Consider the following 12,913-nt stretch of genomic DNA (forward strand, 5'->3'; position numbering starts at 1 on the left):
TACATACAGTTCTTTATTAAACAACTGTAAACACTTCACTGTAAAAATCCATAAAACTTTATAAACAAACATTTTGTAAATAGATTCTATACTACAATAAAAGAATTTTAACACAATTATTTACATGCAATACTGACAAATTTGGCACTTTCTGAAAAGAAATGTACAAAACACTTTGTTGTTTAAAAAGAAATTTGAAATTATAAAAACTCAGGGCATTACTATCATGCACTTTGCAAATACCTCACAAGCACTTATGGCACAGCTAGCAGAGAGCTCCAGGCTCTCATCAAGCTCTTTACTACAAGTTCAGATAACTTTTAATGTGCTTCCGTAAGTTTGTTGTAGAACTACCTGAACATTGTCAAGAATGAAGTCAAATGCCATATTCCAAACCGATTCCACAGATGACTGCATTAACCTGAAGGGGAAAAGGAAGAAGAGGGAGAAAATTACCATTACAGAACCAGTCCTTTTTACAGTAAGTATTGGTCTTCATACTGGAAAACAAGATCATAACAGTTCACGATGAATGGTATTTTGATTCAATCTTGGTAAAGCCCTATCTCTTCCAATATACCAAGTCTTATCTAACGCCACAGATTCCTCTGCCACTCAGTGGTGACGCTTATGATTTGAATGGTGTCACACCAACCTGTAAATGTTAGCACTTTGCAGTGGTTGTAAGCCTGCGATTAAAGTGCTGACCTACCAACCTCATACTGAAGAATCAGAAATAGCAAGCTTCTGGATCCTGATCTTCCCTTCCTCATCCCAAGACATACATGCTACTTTTTTATTCCAACAGATGCCAAGGGTGATTAAGACATTTAAATAGGAGGTTTTGGGGGCACTATATTGTGTTTATTGCTAAAAATGGAACCAAATAATGGCGGCCCGCAGAGCACTAGGAGTTTCCTCTATCATTCAGCTGCTACTAGAAGCAAATTAAGGAAGTGCCCAAGGAAAATGGAGCAGTTCTGTACTCTCAAAATCTCCTTCTAGATCACTAGTACAGGAGAGCAGAGGGTTCCTACACTTAACAGCTTTGGAAGACCTAACATCAGTATCATGTGGACAACTGCGTATCATCCAACTCCTGATTCCTTGTCCTATGCTTGTTACCAGCCTTTGGAGAGACACACTGCTGTCACTGCAAATCTCACATACAGGGACCAGGAACGGGACATGATGTTTTCTGAAGAGTTTTATAAGGAATGTACTATACAGCATTCTACAAAACAGTTAACTGCACTGTGCGTTTTGCATTTTCTGAGGCCTAAAGACATCCCACAACACAAAAGCATAGCGAAGTTTTTACATTGCTGTAGTCTTTTGGGTATTGATTAATTCTGTGAAATAAATACTTTCCAGATCTAATACATGGAAAGCTGAGCTCCATAGTTAAGTATCAGTTAGTAAGCAAGACATAAATGGAACTTGGGCCTCCTGACTCATGGAAAGAGTAATAGGAGCACAATAACTAAGTAATAAAAATGCATTTAATAGGTTGGAGGGGTGAGACAGGATCTGGATACAGCAGGAGAACTGAAATCAGAAGAAACAAAGGAAAGATCTAAGGTTACATGAAAAATGAATGAAAACAGGATGAAGAAAAGGGACAATGATGACAAAAACTATACCCTTTGCCTGGACACAAAAGACTTTGTAGCAAATACTATTAAATGGTACTATTAATTTTTCACAAATTACCTATTTTTATCTGCCCAACTTCTTCCCCCTCCCAATTTTGGGGGGAAAATATTTAGACTCATCGATGGAATGTCTAATAGGCTTGTGGCCTTACACTGAAGCACCTAGTGCGTAAATGCTAACAAAATCAGTCTAAATGTCACAAGTACTAGCAAATCAGCTACCTTTTCATGTACTTCACAACCAGATCTAACTTTTCCAAATCTTTTTCTTCTATTAGATCAGTACAATACTTTACAACCTGTAGAATGTCTTCTTCCATAGGATCTGTAATAAAAAAAAAAGGTAACTTTTCTCTAAGTATACTTAGAATATGATCATAGAATAATTACAATATAATAGAAAGAAATTCTGCAGTGTTAGCGCATCAGGGGCTGATCTGACAATTGCTGTATTCCCATACCTCCCCTCAACGTCACAAGTTGTGTACATAAAAGGACTGCAAGGTCCTGAAATATCTGTCTTGTAGACCTCTTCTTTTTATCCTTCAGTGAGAACAAATGACAGCCAAGCTAAGAGTATCCAAAGGGAAAAGAAATAGGGATTTAAAATGGAATTGCTGTTTCAAAACTCTCAGGAGAATAGTAATGTCCAAGGTACGAAGGATCTTGCAGGTCAGATTTCCCACGACATCAAGGCATTGCTAATTGTTTGACATAACATTAAGATTCAAATCACAATTTAGCAATACTGTTACACTTCTGCACTTTATTCTAGAATTTTTTCCAGCAGTTATTTTGAAAAAAAATGCATTCCTTTGCCTCTAAAATGACGTCTTCGTAAAAGAGGAATTCCCTTTCAATATCTTTCATCCTAGTGGTTGTAACAAAACCAAAAATTTGTTGGACAAAATAAGGAAAACCTCCCGCACAAGTAACATCAAGGCATGAAACAAGGGCCTGACAAATGGGTTGAAGAGAGAGCAGGTAGATTTTCATGGTGTTAAGCAAGAAACAGGAGCTGGCAAAAACACAGAATAACAACTGAGTAGGAAGAGTCAAGTTACTCCAAGATTGCAAGGCAGTAAGACTTCAAGATTACTGTGAAAAATAACCAGTGAAAGGAAGAGTGAAGGAAGAAAGTACAAAAAGCCTACTGAAAAAATAGTCTTCCTTGTGATGCATGCAAGATCATCACTAGCATGACATCCCGTACCTGAAATAGTTGTAATCCATTCTTTCAACAACGTCTTTACATCATTGAATTCAACAGCTCCAGCTAGGTTAGGTGCTTGTGGCCTAAATGAACCAGGCTGTTCAGTCTGCAGAGCTGATGGGCCTGAAGAATCTGATGTTGATGGAACTGCTTCCGGCTGTACCAAACATAAAAGTTGATAATGCTCAGTCTGACAAATATGGTAACACCACATATATATACACAGATAAGCATCTAGTAAAGAATCCAGTAAACAAGCTGCATTTGTGAACATGGACTAAGTCTAAAGAAACAGACATAGCTTTATCGAAAGCTGTTAGCATTAAAATTACCTGAGCAGCTGTTCCTTCTTGTTTCAAGAAACCATCTATTAGCTTCTGTGGGCTTCCAGATGTAGCCAGCATGTTTTTTGCAGGGCTACCAACGAGTTTGTTTTTCAAAGGACTCTGAATCTTTTTTACAGGACTGACTGGATTTTTTTTCCTGATTTTTTTCTTATTTTTCATTGTTGCATGCTTCAGGTGGAGGAAAGGATTTTTTGACACTGAAAAACACAGGAACAGTCAGTGGTTGATAGATTTAAAATTTAATACTTTTCCATTGAAAGGGGGACTCTGTATCTTCCATAAAAATCTATGGATCAGTTGGGAGAACATAACCTAGATAAAGCGATTTAACACGCATATGCCATTCCAGATATGGGCAATGTTTTAAGTATTTGAAAAGCACTGCTAGACATTAGTGTACTCAGTGGATACTCAACTATTCATAAGCCTTTTAATATCAAGCATTTCAGTACTTGAATATGAGCAGCTGGTGAAATCTGAAGCCTACTGGACAAATTGCTTCGCCTCAGTCAGAGCACTGTCCCACCCAGACACCTGCTAAGACTTCCCACCAGTGGTTATCAGCAAAACCAGCAGCAAAAAGCCCCCCAAACTGCTTTCATCATAGTTTACCAAGGAAACCGCTCTCACTCCATCATACTAACCTACCTGCATTAGTCCACTGGCTATGAAATCAAGGTTTGATTATAATAATGCGGTATTTAACTGGCAATGAACCCAATGACATTTCCAACCTATTTTATGACAAAGCACGTGCACAGGGAATTAATCTTATTTCTTTCTACTGATTATAAAAAGGAGACCTGGGTGATCAGCTCAGAGTAAAACCATCTGACTATCAGACATATGGTGAGATGTATCATATCTCTTGTTGCCTGAAACCCATACCAGTGCTACGGGTTTCAGGGAACCATGAGAATGCTATCTGAACATAGTTTAACTAACTTAGGTACTGAAGATGCAATACTTAAAATCACAAGACATATCAAGTTTACATTCCATCCTGCAAACATATGGACATGGGTAAGTTTAGTGCCACAGTCCCAACGAATTGAATTAATTACCCATTTAAGTAAAGCTAGGCATCTGTTTGCAAAATGAGACCACAGCTGGTTGTAACTGACAGTCTGTCAAAAATACATACAGAAATTCGATTTAACACAGCATCTTCATAGAAGGGTTAGTTATATTTTCCAGTTTGTTATTTAGGGTTGCAATATCTCTTTGAAGAGTAAACAACTCCCATACAAAACTATTGTACAACTATACATACTCACCAAAAGTGTTAGCAGGTTGCTGCTCTGATTGCTTTTGCCTTTGATCATATGCATCTTTCAGCTCTGCTTGCAACTCAGCAGGTAGTGCAGCAAAAACCTCAGGGTCCACCTGAACAGTAACAAAAGATTCATTTGATTATTTTACCGGTGAGCAACACTGCTTGCTTTCCTCTAGATCACTCACATGAGAAAGGTATTTACATTTTATGTCAAGCAAAAATAAATGAGATATAACTGAAACACTGTAAAATATGTTGTACATTTTCTTCATGTACTTTAGCTTGTAAAAACCATAAAATTTTCCTTTTAGTATTACTCTACATTTATTATTTTATAAAATTACTATTTATGAGCCTAAAATACACCAACCATCTTTATTCACCTACTTTATTCACTATTTTTATTCACCTACTGATACACAGTACAGCTATGTTAACTGCACAATTAAGCCTAACTCGGAGAACACTCCCTTCAAACTTCCAAACTCAAACACTGTGACAATCAGACTTTTGTTCCTCCTTTTCTTTTGATAGTTCTATTTCCTGGAAGCTGCTACACTCCTCAAAGAAAGTATCCTTGGAAGTAGTCTCGCTTCTTTAAGGACAGGAAATGCAAGTCCAGCTACCTCGTATTTTGAACTAGCACAAAAGGATTTCATTTCTTGTTGTCCACCCCTTGTCTGGCTGATAAAAACGCAGTCCCTTCCAACTGTCCCAGGAGCTTGAGTTCTAGACAGGAAAGCATTTGTTGCCAATTGCCATACACACTCATATGGACAAAATAAAATTTCATGTATTTTCGGTTATCTTCCCTCACTGTGTGTCTGAAGTAGCAAATTAGTGACAGGCTAGTCTTGTATTCTGAGTTTCCCAATATTATGGGACAGTGTTTTCAGCTCATAATCTGCAAAATCTAATTCAAAAAAGGCAAACCGATCATTTAGAAGATTAAATCTGCCCAGTGGGAGAGTGCCCTTCATTTCAGTGGTGAAATTCGGAGATGTACACAAACAAAAAAGAATTTATTCAAAACTACTATTACTATTCGAAGGGCACAATGCAATTTCCACCATTATCTGAGATACTGTATTTATTGTATGTCAGTATGCATATATATTATAAGTTACCTCTTATTTTCAACAGAGATTTGATCTTTTTTTAAAACCAAAATATGCATGTTATGTCAGGAAGGTAGGCTGTGCTATTCACACATATGATGTCTAAATTGTGTAGATAACAAACATGAACATGCTCCCGCAGGTAAAACCCATCAATTTAGCACAACATTTTTTCCATTTTTAGAACTCCATGTGCCAACACAAATTTTTCACCACACAAAATATGCACTAATTAAAAGAAGAAATGGGAACAACTCTGACCTCAATTACTGCATACATTGCGCAGAACAAAGCATTGTAGAAGAATGTAGCCAATTAAGTTCAGAGGCTTAAGTTATTTTTTAAATATAAATTTTATTTAATAAAATATTTAAAAAAGGTTAGTGTTCTCTGGTTAAGCATTCGAGAGTCAGGAATTTGGGAGGCCCTGAATTAACACTGTTTTTTGTGTACACCACTTAATAATTCATGAAGAAATAATGCAGTACAGGGAACTGGATGTGTTTTTGTTATTCCCCCTATCATTGTCCTGTGAAAGTGTAACATGTAAAAATTCAGTTAGAAGAGCCATCAGTCAAATTCATATGAATTCTACACTAATTAATTGGAGTTTCGGGAATTTACTGTACAGCCAGAGTGTCCTAACATAGCTTTCACATAGCTGTATCACATTCACATTATGGAGAACCTTGATTTTATAAATTAATGTATTACCTCAGCATACAGCTATCAGTATTTTTTATGTGCTGTATAAATTTCCTTAGAAGGAATCTATACCATGTTAAGACAATGTAAGGACGAGGTGCAAATCTGCCACCAGTAATTAACTCCACTACTACAAATGTCATTCATTTCTAAGCATCTGTAATCTTTACTTCTTGCATCCTATGCTTTTACAGGATTCAGCTGCTACAGATATACAGCTCTTCTAAATTTTAAGATTACTTCAGCAGCTGATGGAAATGAAATGCAATCTATCTGGATTCTTTTTATGGGAGAACCTTACCCAACAAAGGACATTTTCCACATGTTTTCTAATGAATAAATCACTATCAGCCAATTAACTTGGCACCTGGTCATAAAAACACAATTCAGACAAAAGGAATGAAGGGTTGAAAAACAAACCTAATTAAGCTATAAAAAGATGTCAGGGCATCATTTACATTTGCTGAGTTAATGTAGCTAAAGTACTCAATTTGGAGTGGCTTGCAATATTTCTATACCTGAAACCTATTACTACTTAGTTCACTGCATCATTTGAAAGTAAGTAATCTTAAATGTTCGTGTGCATTCATACAATATACACTCCCACAAAGACTTTAACAATAAAAAAAATTGTGTCAAATTCTATTTAGACAAAGATGATATTTTTGAATTAAGTTCACGTTTGATTTTAACACAGAAAAAAATCCTCCTGTATTAATGAACTGGTTTTAGCATTTTTTTTTTCTCCAAGCCTAAGGAAGCTACTCAACCACATTATTCTAGGTATTAAACTTGGACCTAACTCAGAAAATGAAAATTGTAAATCTTAGTTCTCTTTTTGCCAATAAAGAAAGCTGAATGGTTTTCAGGAGAAAATTTGGAGCACAACCATAAGGCATTGTAAAATAGATAGTATGGATACCCCCAACAAATAAATAGGAAGTAGCCAATTCTTCTTGAACTACATCTTCAAACAAAAAGGCTGCTCTGGTAAGCCGACATTTTTAGATCAAGTAACACAGTCACAAAATGCATTAGGAGGTAGAGGCAGGAAAATCAGTACATTTGAGTGTGTAAATTAGGTATTTCTAAGACAATTTCAAGAACTAACACTGTTATAAAGAAACAACAATCAATTCTCAACTGCCTAATTAATAGATAGATAAAGCATAAACACAAACGGAATGTAATTTTTACAGAAACCCATATGCAGTTAAAATTTACCCTAAAAAAGAGTACAGAGTGGTAAAACAAGTGTGGAGGGGTGTACTTTAAAGCACAGCATAATTTAACACACAAGTCCAAGATAAACTGTTGCCTAAGAATGAATGTAACTACATAATTTAAAACAGCTGGGGTGTGGAGAGTTCATATACTATTCGCACAGTGTTTTCATAGGGGAAACCCAACTTTGCAGTTCAGGAATAAAAACTGACACAACTGTTTTTGAACCAATGAACTTGAATCAAGGCGAAGAAATTTTAGTAGTAGAACAGACTACACATCTTTTGAGTAACAATTATGCATTAACTACTATTTACTGAAAACAGGTCAGGAATTTCTATCAAATTTTCTCTGGATTCTTTGTCAGCTAAGCAGCATTATGCCTTAGAAACAGCAACAAATCTCTCTCTGTAAATCTGATTAGGTGATATCACTTCGTTTGAGAACAGCAATGGAGCAATGGCACAGCAAATAGAAGAATAAAAATACTGCTCTATTTTAAATGATGCATACGCAAGACATCATATCTCTAGGTAATCCAATCTTTGATTTTCTTTTTTTTAACCTACATTTGTTCAGCACCATCTTGGATTGAAGGGTGGAATACAAATAGAAGCATCATTACTGGCTCCCCCTTCAGGCTGCTATTTTGAGAAACAACTTTGCACTTTCCTCATCCTGGACATGCTGTATATGAGCTAATTTAAAAATTATGGAGATCTGCACAATCTTTAGCTATGCCTGCCTTTCTCCCAGGAACGTGATATAAACAATCACATCTACAGAAGCTCGTAGAGGTTGGCTTTACACCACCAAAACATTTACTTAAACAGAGTGAGTCTCCTGTGACTAGCTAAGCCGATTTTAGGACTGCTTCAAAGTGTAACTCAGCTGCAATGCAGAAAAAAGGCTATTTACACACTGGATTGCAAAGCAAAGTGTAAATGAGGAGATTTTACACTAAACAACAGCAAAAACATAGCCATACTGATCCCTATAAATCTTTAATAAATACTATCATTCTATGTTTGTGATAGATCAAGGTACATTTAAAAGCACAGATGTTTAAAGATATTAAAGGACCATAAATAATTTTGGTAAGTCACAAATTCTAGTAATGCTGTCTCAAGAAAAAGCTGTTAACTCTTCCTATAGGTGGAAAGTTGATGTTTATTGATACCCTGCAAACATCCTACCTGTGAGAAAGCTGGCAAGGCTATCACATCAATTCCCATATTGGTATTTGGTTCTTGGAGCTCTGGTATTTGTAAAAGCACTGTTCCAACTGGTTGTGACAGAAGTGCAGTGTTACATCCATTTATTGGCTCTTTTTTGGTATCTCCGTAATTCTCTCCTTGCTGAATGGTGTATATTTGCTCTACTTGTTCTCGGAGATCAGGCGGCAGAGCTTCTAGCACAGACTTATCTAGCTGCAAATATATAAAAGCTTTTAGATTTTTCTGAGGAATAGATAACAGAGTTAATTTTACTCAAAAAATAGTTCTACAGTTCTTGAATTTTAGGAAAGAAAATATTCATTTTGATCTGTGTATGCAAACATACTTAGGAACCTGACAGTTATGCTCTGCAGCAGCAAAATGAAAAAATATCGTCTTAAGACTAAGTAGTTCAGCAAATATAAATGCTCAGTTTTATCTTTTCACAATGTTCAGTGTTCTTATCACAATCATATATAAGGTTTCCTCTACAACTACCTAGTGATAAGGAAACCCAAATTTTGAGTTCAAATTATATAGGCAGCATGTTGATATGGATACTAAATTGGTATCTGGTACAAAGCAGTAAGCAATTAATTTCTTTCTTTGTATAGTCCTAGGATACATGTTACTAATTTACTTTATTGGTATCACGTATGTTTGCATACTGTCAGACTCTTGTCATAGATTGTGATAATGAAATAAGCTTTAGATTCAAATTTTTGCTTGCTGCAATTGGTACTTACCATCAATTATCGACTTGAAACAACTGAAATGACCCCTCAGTACCTAGAAGTTGCTGTATACAATGACAGCTGCACAAGTGACAGAATAAATATAACTGACAAGCAGATTTACAGCACCATTTTTCTCACAAGTAAAATTTGTAGATAAATGCCAATGTTTGCCTGTAAGTTCTGCTAAATGAGACTCCACAGCAGTGTTAGAAAACTATCTTTTACCTTTAAGAAGAAAATGTGGAGTTTATGACCAGATTCTGTATTTACACAGAAGAACTACAAATTATCTATGAAAAGATACTTGGCTTATGGTAACTGAAAGGTTTTGACGAAAACTGTCTGTATTATTAATCTCTTCAGTTATTCACTCTACATTCTGTTTGTTCCCTCATTCCAAATTTGCTACATATATACCTCTATAAACATTTTCTGGAAACCCTGGGTGTAAAATATCTTGCTGTTGCTTTCCCAGCACACAGTACACAAACAGCAGTATGGGACTAACTCTCACCACTCCTTCCCTGTACCGAATTCTGTATTATATTCCATATTATAATATGGTTATAAAACAGAAGGAAAAATAAGCATATTGTGCCATAAGGTCACCAAAGCTTTAGGAACTCTACTGCACAGCTAGTGCATTTTTTGCTTGTTCATACATATTCCTCCTATAGGAGAATCTGAGTATATGGAGCTTTACATTGTTCAGTCAAGTTGCTTTTAAATCCTGAGCTAGCTTGAGTATTGCATTACAGAAAAAAAGGCTTTCGGCTTCTAAAAACGAATAAGTATTTGGTAAAGCCGTTAAAAGAACATCAATAAATGCTTTTACATATTTAAATTACAGAAATTAAAATTACAGATTTTTTCAGAAAAGCATGTAAATCTGCTTATACCTAAGATACCTACAGAATTCAGTGCACCTTGCTCATAGCAGACCCTTATAACAGATGTCCGCTTGAATAACATGTGGGGTGGAAATAAGGAGGCTCTTCCTTTGTTAAAACACACAAAAAAATCCCCAAACCCCACAGAAATATTTTATTTAAATAAAGATTGTCCTCCTCTCATCTAAAAGGTGATATTCTGTACAAATGTTAAGTGTGCATCTTAGCTTCAGTATTATTTGAAGAAAATCTGAATACAAGTTTGACATTCTTTTAGACAGAAACTTAGAGTACAGCCATTGTAAAAGTATATGAGGTAGTGTAAGACTAGTTGCTGTTCAGTTCCTTCTCACTGACTAGAGCTTGAAGACTGATTTATAGTGTAATTTAAAGACTGGTATAGAATACATGACTTTAAGAAATTATGTGGAGAAGACTACCTGATTATCATTTATTGGCATCTGTGGCAAAGAATATTGCTGCCATAAAGAGGGATGGAAAAATTTGGAAGTTCTGTCTTCATGAAAATGACACAAAGTACTTGTCAAAATTCTTTTTGAGCCACTCATCAGTGATTAAGGTAATCAGAAATAATTTTTAAGAGCTAACATAAGAAAAGGGAATTTACAAATCTGCATCATATCGTAATCATATAAACGCTGAGCATTAACCATAGAATGTGTCTAATTTCTCTGATGGAAGTTTTCCTAAAGTTTACGTCATGTTTTTTATAATTAGGCTCTGGGCTTTGGTTGTGAAAGGTGGAAGGTAATGTTTTTTAATATTTCATCCTTGACATCTTTTTCATTCCTGTTCCATTCCAATCCTTTGGCAAGTGATGGGAAGGGAAAAAGATACTGGAAAATTAAATTTCCTTTGAAAAAATACAATCTTTTTTGAGTTAGTCTACAAATGACTGCTCTGTAAAAATCCTTTTATTAAGGCAAAATAGTTTTGCATCAGTAACAGTTTCTTACTGTGCATCGTACTCTAATAGAGCTCTTTCTATTTAAAAAAAGTGTAATGTAACTTTTTTTGCTCTATCCAAATAAGACAAACAATCCCAAATTATTACAATATATTGCAGATGTTTTATATTCTCAGATTTTACCTGGGAAGCAGATGGAACCTCAATACTCAAATTGAGCCTGGATTTTACGCTGATAGGAGAATGTATGCCATTCCATTTGACAGCAGACTCAGTGTTGTTAACATTAGAATTGAGACCAGATGTGAGATGGGTACCACGAGATGGAAGAAAAGTGCAAGTTCTTGAATCAGAAGATATTTCAAGGTCCATAGCAGCCACAAATACTATACATATGAAAACAGAATACAGAACGATCATCTAATAGTTAAAAATACTCTGAAGATTCAAGATACAGTGAAGCTAATTTCCAGTTTTCTTCACTAAATAGTTTATAAAATATATAGCATAATTATAACATTTTCTATTTTAAAGTATTCTTTGTTACTATTAACTTTTAAAAATGATTGGAATAATCCTGTACAAAGTTTTATTTATAGCATTTTCATTTGCAGCAGCAAAATCGGCTCTCAAAGAGTTTATATTAAAAAATTTGTACTGGTATAATATTGACTAAGTATTCCAAAAGTTAACCTATGTTGGAGCCCTTCAGAACTGATCATTATCACACATGCAAAACACAAAGCTTACTGACCTTCCTTATGTTCTTCTTCTGAGCACTTTTTTGCTTTCTGAACATGAAAAAGATCAATAACTGAATGCGATCCACCAGGTAAGTGTCCAGATTGTACTGTTGAGCAAGCCGAAGTGGTTTTACTGATGGGAACTAACTGCTGTACCTGAATTCCAACCTAAATCCAAAACATTAATACATTCATTTTACGAAGTTAAAAAAAAATTCTGTAATTCTTTCATAATAGCATTGCCTTCTCTGAAATTGGCTGCCTGTTGTGGGTGGCGGAGAGAACGAATAAAAGTATGTTGAAATACACATAAATAGCCACTAAAAACATCCCAAACAAATCCCAGGATTATCCACCACAATCCAACAACTAAGAAATTACAAAGATAATACCATCTTAACTTCTCTGATATAGAAAAGTGCTGTCAACAGGATCATGAAACTGTGTTTATTATGAAATTTCTTAAACACTAACAAAAGAAGTACTGATCAGGAAGTGATTAGTATTAAATCTGGCTACCTGTACAAGAAAGGAAGGTTCTTCCTGAGGACAATCTATACTAAAACCATCACTTCAGTCTACAAATGAGAAAAATAATGTTGTTTCACTTCTAGACATGGTTCTTGCAAAGTCTCAATGGATGAAAGTACTTTGGTGAAAGCAGTCTTTATCAGATGAGGTGTTCCTCATTTTGAAAGGCATCCTCACTTTTCATTAACTTTAAAATACCAAATCAACAGGGGTTCAAAAACTGTGCCCAACCAAGAACGCACTGGTACGTTGTGCAATTTTACTGCTAATCCTCCATAACTATTAAGAAAAAAACCCAACACTTAAAAAAAATTTATATAGGACCCAGA

At 35.3% G+C, this 12,913-nt stretch overlaps 1 protein-coding gene across 19 annotated transcripts in view; it reads right to left on the reverse strand.

Annotated features, from left to right (window-relative positions):
- REV1 (REV1 DNA directed polymerase) overlaps window positions 1–12,913 on the reverse strand; it is a 62,629-nt gene continuing 49,716 nt past the window's right edge. For 18 of the 19 annotated variants that reach the window (XM_075135523.1, XM_075135506.1, XM_075135582.1 and 15 more), the window contains 8 exons: window positions 12,065–12,221; window positions 11,494–11,696; window positions 8,735–8,968; window positions 4,493–4,601; window positions 3,201–3,412; window positions 2,869–3,025; window positions 1,878–1,980; window positions 1–421 (listed from right to left, as the gene is read on the reverse strand). In XM_075135523.1, the coding sequence (XP_074991624.1) occupies window positions 310–421; window positions 1,878–1,980; window positions 2,869–3,025; window positions 3,201–3,412; window positions 4,493–4,601; window positions 8,735–8,968; window positions 11,494–11,696; window positions 12,065–12,221 (1,287 nt within the window). In that variant the 3' untranslated portion in view covers window positions 1–309. The remainder of the gene's footprint in view (window positions 422–1,877; window positions 1,981–2,868; window positions 3,026–3,200; window positions 3,413–4,492; window positions 4,602–8,734; window positions 8,969–11,493; window positions 11,697–12,064; window positions 12,222–12,913) is intronic. The other variant, XM_075135548.1, reaches the window with a different exon arrangement.

The sequence above is a fragment of the Calonectris borealis genome, chromosome 1, assembly GCF_964195595.1.
Source record: "Calonectris borealis chromosome 1, bCalBor7.hap1.2, whole genome shotgun sequence".
NCBI classification, from domain to species: Eukaryota; Metazoa; Chordata; class Aves; order Procellariiformes; family Procellariidae; genus Calonectris; species Calonectris borealis.